Source organism: Eurytemora carolleeae, unplaced genomic scaffold (genome assembly GCF_000591075.1).
Source record: "Eurytemora carolleeae unplaced genomic scaffold, Eaff_2.0 scaffold150, whole genome shotgun sequence".
NCBI lineage: Eukaryota > Metazoa > Arthropoda > Copepoda > Calanoida > Temoridae > Eurytemora > Eurytemora carolleeae.
This window is the reverse complement of record NW_019396434.1, coordinates 274,876-293,280: the sequence shown is the minus strand read 5'-3', so window position 1 is coordinate 293,280 and position 18,405 is coordinate 274,876. Positions and strand designations below refer to the sequence as shown.

Sequence of the window (18,405 nt, the reverse complement as noted above, 5' to 3'; positions counted from 1 at the left end):
TATCATTATTAAGCTTAGATTCCGTGATTATTGTTTAGTTGAGGTTTTGTTTCTTTTGTGATTATTCATGTAAAGGTTTATGATTATTGTTTTGTGGAGGTTTTGTGATTTTTGTTTAGTGGAGGTTTAGTTATTATTGTTTAGTGGAGGTATTGTGATTATTGTTAAGTTGAGGTTTTGTGATTTTTGTTTAGTGGAGGTTTAATTATTATTGTTTAGTGGAGGTTTAATTATTATTGTTAAGTGAAGGTTTTGTGATTATTGTTAAACTTATTTATTTGAAGAACTTTGAGTTTAAAATATTAAATATCAATTGGACAAGGTTGCAAAACTAAAAGGATTAGAAAAGTAGAGTTTGTGTCAAGTAATCAATTCATGTTGATATGGGTAGAACAAAACAATCTCTCGGATTTCTTTTTACACCAATCAAATCCAAAATCAAAGTACGTTTTTAAAATATCAATTGAACCAGCCTGCAGTCCTAATAATATTAATATTGTGCCCAGTCCTAGTAATATTAAGAACGTTACCAGTCCTAATAATATTAATATTGTGAAGAACGTTACCAGTCCTAATAATATTAATATTGTGTCCAGTCCTAGTAATATTAAGAACATTACCTGTCCTAATAATATTAATATTGTGCCCATTCCTAGTAAAATTAAGAACGTTACCAGTCCTAATAATATTAATATTGTGCCCAGTCCTAGTAATATTAAGAACGTTACCAGTCCTAATAATAATAAGAATGTGACCAGTCCTAATAATATTAAGAACATGACCAGTCCTACTAATATTAAGAACGTGACCAGTCCTAATAATAATAAGAACGTGACCAGTCCTAATAATATTAAGAACGTGACCAGTCCTAATAATATTAAGAACGTAACCAGTCCTAATAATATTAAGAACGTGACCAGTCCTAATAATATTAAGAACTTGCCCAGTCCTAATAATATTAAGAACTTGCCCATCCTAATAATATTAAGAACTTGCCCAGTCCTAAACATATTAAGAAAGTGTCCAGTCATAATAATATTCAGAAAAGTGCCCAATTCAAATAATCTTACGAGTGTGTCCAGTCCTAGTAGTGTTAAGAACGCTCAAAGTCCTAATTATGTTATAAACGTGCCCAGTTCTAGTAATATTAAGAACGTGCCCAGTTCTAATAATATTAAGAACGTGCCCAGTTCTAATTATGTTAAGAACATGCCCAGTCCTTATAATATTAAGAACATGTCCTGTCCTAATTATATGAAGACCATGCCCAGACCTAATAGTATTACGAACATGTCCTGTCCTAATTATATTATGAACCTGTCTGTAGGCCTAACAACATTAAGAACATGTCCAAACCATAATAATAAAGAACGTTCTAGTCCTAATAATTTTAAGAACTTGCCCAGTCCTATATAAATAAAGAACATGCCCAGTTCTAATTAGAATGCCAGATGCTTAGATAAGAAAACATTCAAGACCTCAAATTAATTGAAATTGAAACTGTAAATCTTTATCAGATTTACTAACAAGAATGCTAATGTAGAGGAAAACTAATAATTAAATAATTAAATAATTAAACTAAAAGAAATGAACGATATATATACAATCAAGCTTATAATTATCTGAAGACATAATTTTAATGGACCCTACTTTTACAAAGATTGGCATGTCCGATTCACAACTAAAAGCTTTGTCCGATCAAGTTTAGATTAAATATCCAATTTAATAATTTTAAAACTGATTATTTTCAAATGTGGATTCTTTACAAAAGTTACTTACGCATACTGCTGCAGGAAAACCTTTCAGGATTTATTATATTAAACCCTTTTCAAGCTTGAAAAAAAGCTTAAGATTGATCAGATTTAGCATCAAAAATGATGCAAAATAATGCCTGTAAAACTTGATCATGCAGTGATATCTATGATTCCTAGGGGGGGGGGGTCCTAATGGGCGATGAGCCCCTCTAAGAAATGAAAAAATCTAAACCCCCCTCCCCCGGGAATATTACTAAATACGGCCACATGGTGTATAATTTACAGGGTGTCCTACGAAACATGACAGTGGCAAGACGGTCGTCTTTGATCTTGGAATATATTTGTGAAATTCAGTCGTCAACCTACTCTACTTTAATATGCATTAATTTTGAAGCAATGAACTCAAAATTTTCCTAATGTGGTCTGCTTTTTTGTGCTGTCAAAATTATAGAGATATTAAGAATTTAGTTCATATTTCATTAAATAAAACCAAAATTGTCGAAGTCTAAATGAAAATATTCATATCGCGGGTAATGTTGAAAGGCCAAAAGAAGGCAGACCTCATTTTGGAAATGCGCAGTGCTACAGTTTTTAAGGGCGGCTTCTGGTATTTTCCTTTAATTCCTACACCCGGCCCCATGAGCCACCAAAAATGGGCATTTTGTAATTAATATCACTAGAATTAATTGCTTCTAAAATTTGAAAAAAAAATGTAGCATATTTTTTGAAAATTACAGACGATTTTTAAGTCGTTTTGCCACTTTCACATTTTGTGGGATAACCTGAAATTATTGAAAATTTTTAATCTTAAAAAATCGGAATTGAAGAACTAGAAAGACGACATTTCAACATGTCGTGATCAGCTGATCGATTATCTTAGTTTGTCTGCTTGTTTACATTTTTATTCAATCACTAAACCTCTCACTGAAAAATCAGCTGTTTATATTCGGCGAAAAATGGCCGAGGGATGGGCGACGCCGGACAAAAATGACGAAAACTACCATCAGTTTATCGTCATTGGCGCTGGAATCGCTGGTTTATCGGCGGCCAGTCATCTTGCCAAAAATGGTTTTAAAGATTTTAAAGTTCTGGAGGCTAGAAATAGATTAGGAGGCCGTGTAGCAACAATGCAAATAGGTTAGTTTCATGATAAAAATTAATACAATTTTTGACAATTTGCCTACAGAAAAGTGCTCAATTCTTGATCATACACAAGTGCTCAATTCTTGATCATACACAAGTACTCAATTCTTGATCATACTCAAGTACACAATTCTTAATCATACACAAGTATTCAATTCTTGATCATACTCAAGTACTCAATTCTTGATTATACGCAAATGCTCAATTCTTGATCATACACAAGTGCTCAATTCTTGACCATACACAGGTGCTTAATTCTTGATCATGCACAAGTGCTTATATTCTTGATTATACACAAGTGCTTAAATTCTTGATCATACACAAGTGCTTAATTCTTGATCATGCACAAGTGCTTATATTCTTGATTATACACAAGTGCTTATATTCTTGATCATGCTCATGTGCGCAATTCTTGATCATACACAATTGCTCTATTCTTGATCATACACAAGTGCTTTAAGAATATCGATGTAAATCGAACAAATAATTCTTGATATGCAGGGTCATTTAAAATTACTTTTAAAGTTTCCTATATTTACTAGTGTACTGATATTGATTAGATGGAAGTAAGGTTGAGCTGGGAGCACACTGGATCCACGGAATTCTAGGGAATCCCTTGTATGAGCTGGCTGTTAGGCAAATATTTTACGCCAAACAGAATTGTCGAATTTTCGCTTATTTATATTAAGGGTCTGTCCTAGTATACGATTTTTGGACCCCCTTGTAAATTTAAAAAAAATGTTCTCTTTTGCAAGTTAGAAATATAAATGTTTTAAACTTTTCCCAAAAATTGACTGTATATCACTAATATATTTTTTAGAACATATCTTGGGTATTTTTAAGAAAAATCCAACCCCTTGTGTTCTTTGATCAGTGTGGTATGAACTATTTGTTAACCTGTAGTAACAATCTTGTGGACGTTATGCAGAGCAGTACACCACACAACGTGGTCGCCACTACAGAGGAGGGCAGAAGACTTCCGTTTCCGGTTCTACAAGAGATATATGAAGCCTACTTCTGGTTCTTTAAACGGTAGCACAAAGCTGAATATTTTTATGCGATTTTATCAATGGTGTAATTTTCATTTTGTCTTCTTTTGTTTCCCCCACTGCAGTGCTTAGGATCCGTATATACGTTGGATCCGCAACATTTTGGATTCCTGGATCCGGTTCAAAGGACAAAATATCAACTAAAAACTACAAAAAAATGTGCTGAAAAAAGAGAAATGTCCTTATTTCTAAATGATTTTTCTAGATTTTGCATAAAGATGAGAAACAAAAGAAAGAAAAGAATTCAAAATTTCATCTTCTAAAAAAATCAGGAAAGGTAAAGTGCATGAAAATTAAATGGATCGTAAGCACTGCCTCGCTGTATAATGATTTTGACTTAATCCCCCTCCCCCCACCCTCCCAGATTAATAGGTACAATTTGTTTTGCTTTAAATTTAAGAAATGTTATCTCTCACTTTGTTTAAGATTAACACTTTAAACTGCAATTAAATAATAAAAAGTAAAACTAAATAACATTTTATTCCGTATGATAACACAAGGCAGTTGATTTTTAAAAAAACGCACATTTTTTATATAAAAACCATTTTGATCATTCAATAAAGTTATTTTTCCGGGAATAAAAGGAAGGCAAAGAACTAAAACATTTTATTTCAAATTTTTCTTTCAATATTAATTTGCTCCTAAGTTTTCTAAGAAAGATTATATCAATTCAGAACATTTTTTTAAAGGAAAAAAAAATAAAATGAGATAACTAATTACTTTTTGGTTTAGATGTGAGGAGTATTTCCTGTGTAAATATCAACCTCCGGATGGGGTAAAGTAAGTAATTATTATTTATTAATATTGAACTACATTGTACCCATCTTCTGGTAATAATTTTAGCTTTTGCTGTGGATTTTTTTATTTTGATCAGTGTTGATTTCCAACTTTTTTAATCGATTTTTTAGCCTAAATTATTGAATTCATGAGAATTTCCTCAAAACAAAAAATTTAGCCCTTTTCTACGTTTTTTTCAAGATACAAATAAACAAACAAACTAACAGACCTAAAAACAGACAAGCTAAACATATGTAAAGACAAGGGAATAAAATCCAGGTCTACATATTTTTTTCAACTTTTCATTTTATTTCTTAATTGAGCCCACAATATGTTGATAAAATGTGCAAGGTTGAAAAAATTGCTTACTTGGTTACTTACTTACTTGGTTTGTGCACGCTAGGAGAGCCACATGCGTGGCCATGTAAAGGGGCTCACGGGCTTTAGTTAGCCACGAACAATTAAACAATGAAACGAAAGTTCAAGTTTAGGCTTTAATTTCCAGCTTGTTATGGAAGTATTTTTACTTTTAAAGGAAACCCTTGATGATATTTTTTTAGAACTGTTGGAGAACACGTGGAGCTAGAAATTAATATATATTTACAAAGGTTAGAAATATTTATGGCGGAAATTTTTGATTAATTGTTTTATGTTTAATGAAAATATTATATTTTATTATTATCTAATTTTACGAAAAAATTTTTATTGATTTTTTAATGATTAAGATCCATCTTTTCTGTATAAGTTAAGTGATTCAATCGAGTAGCAAATGAAGCGAATAATAGATTGATTGATAATGATGAATGGTTTTTTTCCCTTCAGTTTATTTTATTGATCAATTGATAGTTCTAAGATCGATTATATATATACAATTGAATTATTAATTTATGGATCGCTAAATTTCTCTTGCTCTGATTGATTGATTAATTGTTGATGTTCTGACTAATTGATAAAAAAGATTAACAAATTGATTGATTAATTGATTGATTGATTGATAAATAAATTGATGGTTTTATTATCTAGATACCCCCCTCAGCAACGATATCTAAGACGACTGATATTTGATTACTTAATGAAGAGAGAGAGTTGTATTACAGGTTCAATTTCTTTGCAGGGAATGAAAGGGTGAATGAATGGGAGGGAATGAAAGGGTGGATGAAAGGGAGAGAATGAAAGGGTGAATGAAAGGGTGAATGAAAGGGAGGGAATGAAAGGGTGGATGAAATGGAGGGAATGTAAGGGTGGATGAAAGGGAGGGAATGAAAGGGTGGATGAAAGGGAGGGAATGTAAGGGTGGATGAAAGGGAGGGAATGAAAGGGAGGGAATGAAAGGGTGGATGAAAGGGAGGGAATGTAAGGGTGGATGAAACAATCATTAACAATGAAATGCTTCTGTAAAGCTTTAAGCGAATTGTCAAGAGGGGCTCCCTATATGAAAATTAAAAATTTTCCATCCATTGATTACTTTAACGGAATGTAAGGGTGGATGAAAGGGAGGGAATGTAAGGGTGGATGAAAGGGAGGGAATGTAAGGGTGAATGAAAGGGAGGGAATGAAAGGGTGGATGAAAGGGGGGGGAGAGACAGGGGGAGCATTAAGACAAATGCTTAACGCTTGGGTTCAATATTAATCTTTTATATTTATTATCTGAAATTTGTAAACTTTGTAAACAATAGATAATAATATTCCTTATAATATATAAGCAAATCAACAATTATTTAATTAAAACCCTGAAAGTTACTCCCTGGTGTTCTTCTATGTTCCTCTCTAGGGGGGAGCATAGTTAAATTTAGGATAGAACATCATTTGTATGACGTGGTTTGCATGCATTTAGAATGTTTTCCCCAATAAATTCATGTACAATGTAAATGTACATCCCCCTTGGAACTAGCTCATGAATATTTACTTAAAGTTTGTCTAATTTATTTTACTACCAAAGAAAATTCCGAAATTGGTTCTTATTCTGCCACTTGGATCAGCATTCTTTTTTCAATCTTGATCTGGGAGTTAACATATTGCGGTACTCGGAACCTTCGGATCCTCAGCACTAAGTGTACTCAATTTCGAACAGTCGTCTCTGAAGTATCATCCTTTTTGCAAAACCCTGTAACACTGAAATAACTTATTGTGAACTGCAGGGTGTAATACTATACATAAGAGTGTAAACACTAAACTAATTATGTACTGCATGGTCTAGTACTGTACATACGGGTGTAAACACTAAACTAATTATGTACTGCAGGGTCTAGTACTGTAAAAAAGGGTGTTAACACTAAACTAATTAATTCTGTACTGTAGGGTGTGGAACTATGCATGAAATTGATCTGCTAAGCATTGGAAGCTATACAGAGCTTCCTGGTGGTAACATTGCTCTTCCTACAGGATACTCTAGTGTTCTAGCTCCTATACTCAAGGTACTATCTATATATTGTTCTACCTACAGAATACTCTAGTGTCCTAGCTCCTATACTTAAGGTACTATCTATATATTGTTCTACCTACAGGATACTCTAGTGTCCTAGCTCCTATACTCAAGGTACTATCTATGTATTGTTCTACTTACAGGATACTCTAGGTTTTGCATATGGTGGTTGGAATTAAAATAAAATAATTCATTGTTGTGTTTTCTTTATATTTTAAGAAGAAAAAATATTGTAGTAAAAATAAAATAAACGCTAAAATTATTACACTATGAAAGCTTACTAATGACGACTTGTAAGAGGGATATATTGTCGACCCCCCCCCCCCACCAAATAAAAAAAATTAAGCTCCTCACCATTTCGTGGTGCCCAGACTGCCGCTGTCGAAGCTACCACCTGGCGGGATGGATATGACAGAAAATTCAAACAAAAACAAGAATTAAAATTGAAAATAAAAATTTTAAAAATATTCAAATTTGCATTATTATTGGTCATCAATTTAAATTGATGTCGTAAATTTTGTTGACCAAGTTTATAAAAATAATATTTTGTATAGAATATACCTGCTGATAATATACTTAAACAACATCCCATCAAAACCATACACTGGCAGTAAGTAGACTTTCTTACATATTGTATTTTTATTTTTTATTTATTTAAAAATTAACTAGAATTTAAATGCATTTAATAAAATAATAGAGTAACCATTAAGTAAATTTTTTGGATTTGTTGGATCCACAACATTTTGACTGGACTAGACTGGATTCTGATCCGCAAAAATAAACCAATCCACAAAAATAAAAGGATCCACGGATCCGGATCCAAGGGGCAAGATAAATATCAACCAAAGCATGCCAAAGAAAAGTTTTCTCAAAGCACTTAATTGTTAAGTTAATAGGAAATTAATAAAAACTTCATAATCTATGAAAGAGGCAGCTTAAAAGAAGAGAAAAAAATATCTTTAAATTTCGAAGAAATCGTCAAAACTGGGATCCGGGACCATTTTTTTTCAGGGCGGATTCGCATCAAATTAAAATTAATTTGCTCGACCCTTTTGGTTTGAATACAGAAATATAATCATTCATTTAAAATTAGTTAGAAATAAAAATTTTACAGGAATATAAAAAAAATATTTTTCTCCAATTTTTTTTTTGCAATTTTTATAATCCTTTTGACATTTTGCTCAGGCATGTCGAATCCGAGACTGGATACGATTCAGATGGATCAGATTCATCAGTTAACACTGTCAAATCTGTGGGAGGTGACGGTAAGTTTAAAGGGACTGTTCGCGTATTTTTTACTTCAACCCTTCATTTAAAGAAGGGCTGTCAGATTCACTAAGATACCCTTCGTCTGAGCACGAAAAGATGAAGATATCCTTTTTAATTGATAGTTTTTTATTGTGTCATTAAAAAGAGGTAAAAATTTCAGTTTTTGTCCTATCCCCCCCCCCCATTCTCCCCCAAGCTTCAGGGTGTGGGTGTTATATCTAAATATACTGAAAATACTGGTTTATTTAGATGATGTTGGATTAGATACTGGACAAATAAATGGAATATCAGCTGTTTCACTGCCAGCTAGTTGCCGTACATCAAGGTATATTTCAGCTGTTTCACTGCCAGCTAGTTGCCGTACATCAAGGTATATTTCAGCTGTTTCACTGCCAGCTAGTTGCCGTACATCAAGGTATATTTCAGCTGTTTCACTGCCAGCTAGTTGCCGTACATCAAGGTATATTTCAGGTTTCAGGTTTTTAAAAAATAGGGAGGGGGGACCTTATTTTAGCTTTAGATTTTGGATACCTCTTAATTTATATGAAATCTAAAATTCGGTGACGGACCAAACCTCTGCAGAGTAAAAAAAAGTAGATGTTAGTTCCACATTTATTGAATAAAATCTTCAACAATCTTTTTATTTCGGCACTAGGAATTTTTAGGGGATTTATAACAGAATTTGGGAAAATAAATGATTTTAAATAAAAATAAAAAGTCCCATTTTTCATTAAATTTTCCCCTTAAATATTTAAAAATATGTGAAAAACAATTTTCATAAAAATATGTAACAACTTGAGTTAACACTTAACAGGACAATGGTGTCCTAGAAAACGAGGCACGTGATGTCCTGTAGACTATTTAAGAAAAACATCAGTGTTTGAATAATAAAGCAGGCAAAATAAGCAACAAAATAAGTTTTTTATGTCGAGTTTAAACTTAGGGTGAAATTCAATACTTTCGCCGGCCCAGGCAGCTTATTTATCTTTAAATGATTTTTCTACTTTGTTTAGACGAGGGAGTACTGAGAATTTATATAAACGAAAGGGTAAACCAAGGGTAAAGGTTGAATGTGAGAATGGAAGCATTTTTCTAGCGGATCACGTGATCTGCACTGTACCACTAGGTAAGACTAACATTATTAGGGTACAGTGAGTACAAAAATTAGTGGAACTCTCGTTGTTTTTTTTATTTTTAAAATGAAATGCCTCTTAATGATTTTGTAATTTGTAACTAAAATATTTCTTTCTGAAGTGCCTTGAAGAGTGAACATGTTCAGATATATCAGTTTTAACAGTTGCTACATATACCATAACAGTGCAATGCGATACCATAACAGTGCAATGCGATACAAAATCTGTACTTTATAACAAGAAAATTTATTCTAAATGACTGTTTAAATATAATATTGAATGTTAAGGTCTACTGTCCTCTAAAAGCCTGTTTGACCCCCCGCTACCAGAGAAAAGGGTCAGCTCAATGTCTAAACTTGTTTTCGGTGTGGTTAACAAGATCTTTCTAGCTTATGATGCTCCTTTCCTCAACCCAGATATATCAGAGGTACCTTACTACATACCTAAATACTTACCTACCCTACATACATACCTAAATACTTACCTACCATACATACATACATAAATACTTACCTACCCTGAATACATACCTCAATACTTACCTACCCTACATACATACCTAAATACCTACCTACCATACATACATACCTAAATACTTACCTACCCTACATACATACCTCAATACNACCTACCTACCTACCTACCTACCTACCTACCTACCTACCTACCTACCTACCTACCTACCTACCTACCTACCTACCTACCTACCTACCTACCTACCTACCTACCTACCTACCTACCTACCTACCTACCTACCTACCTACCTACCTACCTACCTACCTACCTACCTACCTACCTACCTACCTACCTACCTACCTACCTACCTACCTACCTACCTACCTACCTACCTACCTACCTACCTACCTACCTACCTACCTACCTACCTACCTACCTACCTACCTACCTACCTACCTACCTACCTACCTACCTACCTACCTACCTACCTACCTACATACCTAACTACCGACCTACCTACCTACCTACCTACCTACCTAACTACCTACCTACCTACCTACCTACCTACCTACCTACCTACCTAGCTAGCTACTTATCTACCTACCTACCTACCCACCTATCAACCAACCTAGGTGATAGTTCTATGGAACCGTATAAATGAGAAGGAAGTCCCAATGGCAGAACGCTGGTATAGAAAGATCTACTCATTTTGTAAAGGTAAAAATGTACTCCTGAACATGTAACAGAATCCTGGATTATGTTGAGCTTGAGCATATTGCATCATTTGAGAGAACCATTAAAGGAATTAAAATATGTTCATTTTCTATCTAAATATTTCTATTTCTTTAGTGGATTCTCTATAAAACAGGTTGGAGATTTTGCGGAGCAGAGACACTTAACATTAAAGGGGGGGGGGGGCACGAAACGTATTACTCTCCGGGAAATTTAAACAGTGTATAAACAGTGTATAGCATTGTCCTAGGAGGCTGATATTTTGCATGCGAGCTTAAAATTATGTATATTACATGCATTTTTTGGTTTTGAACGGATCTGAGCAAAAGTGCCGGCGCGCTCAAAAAATTCACCTCCAAAGGCTTAAATGTCAGCGCGCGCGCGCAATAAAAGAAAATCTCTTCGAATGCTTATTTGCTAGGTTTTGCTAGGTTATTATAAACTAGCACGAGATACATCAAACTTTACCAAAATTGGGACAAGGATTACATTTCCGAGGTCAAAATAGACATTGGAGCATTCTGACCGGCGCGCTAGTAGCCAACCATTACATTATGGGTCATCTTAGCATAGATTTTACATGCGGCCTGGGTAAAGAGTTTATTAATTGATTGGTTGATTGTTTAGTATCAGATACAGTGCTACTAGCCTGGATTTGCGGGGAGGAAGCTAAGTATATGGAAAACTTGAAGATGAATGTTGTAGCAGACGCCTGCACCTCCATACTTAGGTTAGTCTGGATTATTGCACCCCAAAATTCGGTAGGGAGTCTCTGAAAAAAAATAGCAGTCTCAATTGTTGATCATCTGCACGGACCAAAAATTGAGGTCACTGACTAATATGTTTTCATGCGATAATTACCCTTTTTTTCTGGGTTTATTAAGTAATATGCCAAAAACAATGGTGTCGGAGATAATTTGAAATAATTTTTTTTTGAGAAACCCTTTCAGGTGCAAAAGAGATCTGAACCTTCAATCGGTGTTTTGATATTCCCCCCNTTATTTTAGAAAAAATGAAATAAAACTTATATGAATCCCAAAAAGTAATCATAGAAAATATTGGATAAAAAGCATTGATTAAATTGTTATTTAAACTATCAATTTCTTGCAGGAAATTCCTTGCTGACCCTTACATACCGAGACCAAAGAGCTGTATTTTGTAAGTATTAAGATTTTAAATATTTTGGTTTATTTATCCTAAAATCCTATATTGATTTCGTATTTTTTGTCAATATGATATTTCATGCATATTTGTCTAAGAATTTACGAATTATTTGAATTTTTTCAGGGAAATACATAATGCGCATACAAATAAATCTTCATAAAAGTTGTTCATCCTTATAAAATGTGACTTATTTACGTAATAAAGTATAAAACTCATTGAAAAATTGTCAAGACGACATTTGAGAAATTCTTCCGATGTATTCGTTATTAAGGGTTTCACTGTAGTAGACTCAGTCAGAGTTTAAAGAATCGTCTAATCAACAAATTTGACATATTAATTAATTCAATTGATATGAAGTTGTTTTTCTGTAAAATTTTACATTAAGATTGAATGTGTAAAAGACGACCTTTATAAACGACTTATCTAATATCTTTGAAGACATCATGAATTAAAGATTATATTAACTATCAATTCCTTAGCATTACATTTTATCATAAAGATGCAAATTAACGAGGATCTGTCCTATGTAAACGAGTTTTTGCGCCCCCCCCCCCTCTGTGTATCAATTTTTATTTATATGACTAGTTCCTCTAATTTTCAATATATATTTATATTTATAGGTACAAACTTATTAAAACGATAGGATAGGACACGAAGCTGTCCTATCCTATTAGTATAGGATGTAATAGATATTTAGATTATCTTAATTCTTTGTTTCGATTTTTAAAAAATAGTTCTTCAATATTTTCTAAAGCATACAATAAAAGCATAAATACAAGGATTTCACAAAAACTACCGTGTCTTGTAAATTGCCGCTGATATTGTTTGATTTGTATATGAGACCCCTCTAAAATAATATAAAATTTGTCTATCTTTATACAAAACTGCAATAGTTCTTCACATTTTAAGGAATTTGTGACATTTAGAAAAACAAAAATCAAGACTTTAATCTCAAATAAAATGCACTTTTTAATTTAAATTGTTAATGTATCATTCTGAATTATTTCATCATGTTGAAAATTTTTGAAAAAAAAGGTTTTTGGTGGATATAAAAGCCAAATATTTGTTTATAGAATCGTTTTTTATTATTTCGAATTTAATTTCTTATTTATTTTTTTAAATGGTGTAAATAAAAATAAAAATTATATATTTAATGCAATGATAGATAATATTAGTTGTTAAAAAGTTTTTATGCAAATGAATGGCTCCAAACCTCATAATTCTTGGAGTTCATGGTTGTATCAGTTGTGATCTTTCTTAAGATTGATCTTTCTTAAGATCTTTCTGAAGATTGATAAGTTAAAAGGATTAGAAAAAATATAGATCAGAATTAGAGTTCTTTGCATTGTTATTATTTTGCAGTACGTCATGGGGAAGTCAGCCGTACACTGGAGGTTCCTACACTGCTATTGGTACAGGGGGTACACAGGCGGATATAGAAACCATTGCACAACCACTCTTCTCAAACAAAAAGAAACGAGTGGTAAGATTTATTTTTTATCTTTTTTATCTTTTTATTAAGTTAATTGTTTCAATGGTTTCTCTTATCTTTGTTTATTTTTTGAAACTGTCTTTTATGCGGGTTTTTAAATCAACGGGAAGTTGGGCCTCGGGGAGATTATTTGTTTACTGATAAAATTTTATAATAACTGGGGAATTTTATTTTGATAATTTTGGAGTTATTTTGAAATCTTTTCGAATATCATGAAAATAGAACTGATATTTGTTTAAGCCGGTTGTAGCCTTTGCTGGTGAGCATTGTCATCCTTCCTTCTACAGTACTGGACATGGAGCTTATCTAACTGGTAGATCAGCTGCTCAGCTTTGTATAAGGTAAACTATTAGGGTTCATCGAATTTTAGAATAATGAAAAACGCTTTTCATTATTCCTCCAACTGGATATTGTTAGCGATACAAATGTTTTTCGAATTTATTTTTAAGTTCGGAATCTGGGCATCATAAAACGGTTAAAAGGATTTTGATGTTTGACCGACCGGAGTGTATATTTTCTTAAGAAATCATTCATCCCCCCCTCGTAGAAAATTGTCCTCAAAGTAATATATAAAAAACATTAGGGGTTTTCCGCTCAATTGAGGATATTAAATGTTAAGAATGGAAAAACTTGCTTTTTGAAGTCCCTTTTCATATTTTTCCCCAATTCATCAAAAATTATTCCATCCCCCCCCTCCGGAAATTCTGAAGAATAAACAACCCTGTTTACAGGCCGATTTGAAGACCTTCGGGCTTTGATGGGTTTGGATTCATGGAATTAGTTGACAGTAGACATATAAAGACTATAAACATTCAAAGAATTATACCTAGCCAGTATTTTGTGTTTTAAAATTAAATGATTTTTCAAGTTTTTGATTAGTTATCCTTTTATATTATTATTTAATACCTCGAGAAAATTGTGTACTTTGTTCACGTCGATGATGTGGAAGATACTGTTGGTTTTGACAAGTGTGAAATTCTTACAATTTTTCTGTATTTTTTCTCGCAATATCATAGGGAAGAAACCTTAATTAAAAATAGTCAATTTTCAAAATGAAATAATGGTAATCTGATTTACTCTGAATCAGACCAAGCTTTTGATGGTTCCATTGTCAATCGGACATGCCACTCTAAATATCAACACTTGACGTTTATATGTATTGAACATTTTTTAGCTGAATATTGTTGAAAATTCCTCTAATTCTTTACAGTTAGAACCAACAAATATTCGTCTTTTTTCAAATAAAATGTTGCTGACAACCTAATCCAGGGGTATATAACTTAAAACCTCATCCCCCCCCCTCTTGAAATAATATTTTGCTGAATGTTTAAATAAATTATTTTAATTAAAGGAATTAAATTAATTTTTGGGTTCAAAGTATCAAAAATAGTATAAAAATCTTGCCAGTTAAAGTTCAATTAAAATGTTTTTTCCCCCCCCCACCCCTTCCTTAAGGTCCAGTGGGGAGTTTTTAAAAAAGTACCTCTGTTTTATCCACAGTTTTCTGATTCTCTCTGTATTAAAAATATGTTTGTGCAGGAGTGTGAAGGAAATAACACAGCAGGGAGAGATTAGCTATAATCTAACAGATGCCAGTGTTTCAGATCTGTCCAGTTGGTTACAAGAGGTAGGCAGTGCTACCCATACACTGGGGATTTAGGAAGACAACGTTTAGTCAGAAACCGCGAAGTTGTGTACTGTACTTGCATTTTACTTAAAGTTGATTTGCAAGCTTTTGTCTGATGTCGTCTTTCTGTTTCACAGTTTATATGTGAACCACCGTATAATGAATTAAATTGATTAAATCTGATACAGGGTGTTCCCATAAACATTGGAAAGAAGAGAAGAAAGTAAACTGCCATCAAAGACGATTGTAAAAAAAGACAACATTTAGTATCAGCATATCTTCTACAAATATTAGATAAAATAAATTTAGGGATTGTTTGTCTCTAGCTTTCCCTGCAGTCATTTTATTTGGTTGATTATTTCGAAGACAGTTTGACGATCTAAGAATTTTCTCTAATTTCTGATAAAAAATTAGGTTTTTTGTTGAGTTGTCAGTTTAAAAATTTAGATTTTATTTTATTCAATTTTCTAGATTTCTCCCGTCAGTTTTGTAAATACAAAATTGGAAGAATACATTTTGGAAATCCCGAAATTAAAATTTTCGAAACTGGTTCTTTTTAGTTGATTTCTGCAATAATTTGAAAGATTTCAAATATCATTTAAAAGTAGTCACTCAATTCCGATATCTATTTGTACACCCTGTATCCAAATAGTATAATTTCTCTCTATTAGGACACCCTGTATCCAACAAGTCAAATCTCTTTTTATTTATTTTGAATATTAGCCTCCAAATTGTTATTTTTTCTTGAACTGGGCGAAATCATCTAAAATTTTGTTCATATTCCCCTTAATAAATGCATAGCGAAAACAATTTGCAATTTGATGTAATTATTTAAATATTTAATCTGTTATTTTTTCTCATCCGTCAAATACGTGGGTTTGTTCTGTGAATTTTGGACACTTGAAACTACATTTTTATCATTTTTATTTTCGCGTATTGTTTTAATATGTTAAAAGATTGTTAAAAAAAACCACCGACAAGTTTAAGTAAACCTCCATTTAAAGAGTTAAGATGTCCGATTTACAATTCTCTTCATATTCTATAGAATTACCCTTTGAAATACTTTAAGGGTAATTTCTATAAATTGTGGACAGAAATTTTAAAAGATTTAAATTTTTTTTTCAAAACTTTAAAATTTTTTTTAGTTTACGTTATGAAAATTACAAAAGTCTATTTTCTAGGTAAGCTGCGGGGAGAAAAACCTAGAAGACTACAGAGCAAAGACGAGTGGATCAAGACCAAGACGAGACGATGGTCAGTTCGTCACGCCAAGATAAAGACCAAAGACTACAGTGAGAACCAGAAAACGTTCCAACATTTGTCGTCTTCAATGTCGGTGTAAGGATTTAGTAATTTGCAACTGAACTACTATTTAAAAAATGCAATGCACATTTTTAGAGTTGTGTCAGTTACAACAATTGCAAATTACACAATTTCTGGTTCGCATTGAACTTTGAATTAAATAACATATAATTGTGACAGAAACATGGTTTGTAGAGTTTAGAAATTAGTTAAATTTGGCCTGATTAGTAATCATATCGGGTTGTTTACTGGTAAAACAGTACTTGAGGTCAGAAAATGCTTGCCATATATTTTAAGTTGAACTAGTCAAAATAAAAAGACTGCTTTTAATGCACAACTATATAAATCACTTAAAATGTTCCGTGTTTTCTCAAATGTACAGATTAAAAAAAATAACGTAATATTATAATCATTCATGACTTTTTAAATCTAGTCTTGAGCTAAATCCAGATTTTTTTGTAAAATTTTTATTTTGATGCTATTTTGTAAATTTAGTATGAATTGTTTAATGGCAGTTACCATGGAATAAATGAAATATGTTCAAAAATATTAAAAGTCTTTTGATTTAGAAATCCTTAAAATTTCAATTCTTTAAAGGACTGTATGTACATGTACAAGTGTAATTTAATCCTAAAAGGGACTGTAAGTGTAATTTCAAGTGACCCTCCATGCAAGATGGCAATGCATGATTTACAACTGTTCCCTGGCATTATTTCTTAATTATAAAACAGTTTACAAGTGTTTCAGTTCAGTAGATTAATGATGCAAAGTCTGATCTCCTGGATCAGTCGAACTAAAGGGGCTGGGTACTCGGTCACTCCAATCTACAAAGAACCCTTTTTAATTGAACATTATTTTTTTTAAATATTCAAGAAAATAATTCTTATGATTTTAATTTTTATTGTATCAATTATCAATATTATGTCTGGCTAACTATGAAATCTTCAAGATAGTAAGTATGTCTATGGAACGATTTGAAAGCTACTTTGTTTGTATCTAATTATCGTCAAAGCGGCTGAACCCAAATGTTTTACTGATGTTTTTTTAACAATTTATTATTTTTGAATTTTTAATCTTATAAATTGGATACAGTTGATCCAGACAAATTCTGATTTGATTTTTCTTCTTGTCATCGTTTCTCTCCTTCATTTTTTCTTTTCCTTCTGTTGACTGTCCCTGATTCTAATAATTTTGAAAGAAAATATAAATTTCTCGAAACCAGAATTTATTGGGACACTGCTCCATATTGTATTAGTTTTCAGTTTTGTTTCTAACTATAGAATGCCTGACTTGACAAGCTGATTGAAGGTTAATACAGTGCTTACTAAGCTTCAACTCATACTTTTTTAAATGGAGGGGGGGGGGGTCTCCCTGCCCTATCCTCCTATCTCCCATGATTTCTCCATTCGCCAACGGGAAAATTGATAATTGATGGTGTAAAGCTTATCATGGAAAATTGATAATTGATGGTGTAAAGCTTATCATGGAGCTCCCTACCATTTGTCATGTTCAATTCTCTTTTTTTTCTTGTTTCTTGTTTGTAGGTGTCTGCAATTTTATTTTGAGTTGCATGTCTAAATCCTGATTACGCCTAGTGGTGTTAAAAATGTAGCCGACAACATTTGTCCACTAAGAATTCAATTCCAAATGCTGTTTGTGGCTAATAGGTAGGGTTGAGATGTAGGAGTATGGAGGTTTGGATTGGTCAGGAAGGGAGGGTATCGAGGGACTCCCATAGCATAGAAAATCCCTACTTTCCTCCGATTTTAGTGTTTCCAACTAAACGGAATTTAAGGTTTTTTCCCATTAGAGTTGCACCTCATTACAAAATGGGGAGTTGTTGGCTTTGTTGCTCCAAGATGTTGTATTTTCGACAGTAGTCCAGTCGTCCTATTCGGCCTAGTATCGCAGCCAGTAGAGTTTTGAAAAAAGGCATCTTAGTACATTGTTTCCCACCTCTCAGGATTCTTCTTTATAGGTTTCTATTTTTTCTTGAGTCAAGCGAGCTATTTTCTTTCTTTGTTTTTGAGGTGTGGTGACGTCATGTTGAATTTGCACAGCGCTCCCTGTCCGAATATAGGCCAG

General features: G+C 32.7%; 1 protein-coding gene across 1 annotated transcript; it reads left to right on the top strand.

Annotated features, from left to right (window-relative positions):
- The first annotated feature begins 2,666 nt into the window (after nt 1-2,666).
- On the top strand, nt 2,667-16,850 carry LOC111703252 (spermine oxidase). The gene is made up of 19 exons (XM_023475143.1): nt 2,667-2,891; nt 3,458-3,533; nt 3,801-3,929; nt 4,679-4,726; nt 5,284-5,331; nt 5,747-5,820; nt 7,022-7,137; nt 7,700-7,755; nt 8,331-8,410; nt 8,664-8,739; nt 9,428-9,540; nt 9,835-9,974; nt 10,636-10,720; nt 11,363-11,465; nt 11,846-11,893; nt 13,262-13,382; nt 13,632-13,732; nt 14,931-15,018; nt 16,200-16,850. Exons 1-19 carry the CDS (start codon nt 2,711-2,713, stop codon nt 16,293-16,295), a joined length of 1,779 nt encoding a protein of 592 aa, XP_023330911.1. The 5' UTR covers nt 2,667-2,710; the 3' UTR covers nt 16,296-16,850.
- The last annotated feature ends 1,555 nt before the right edge of the window (nt 16,851-18,405 follow it).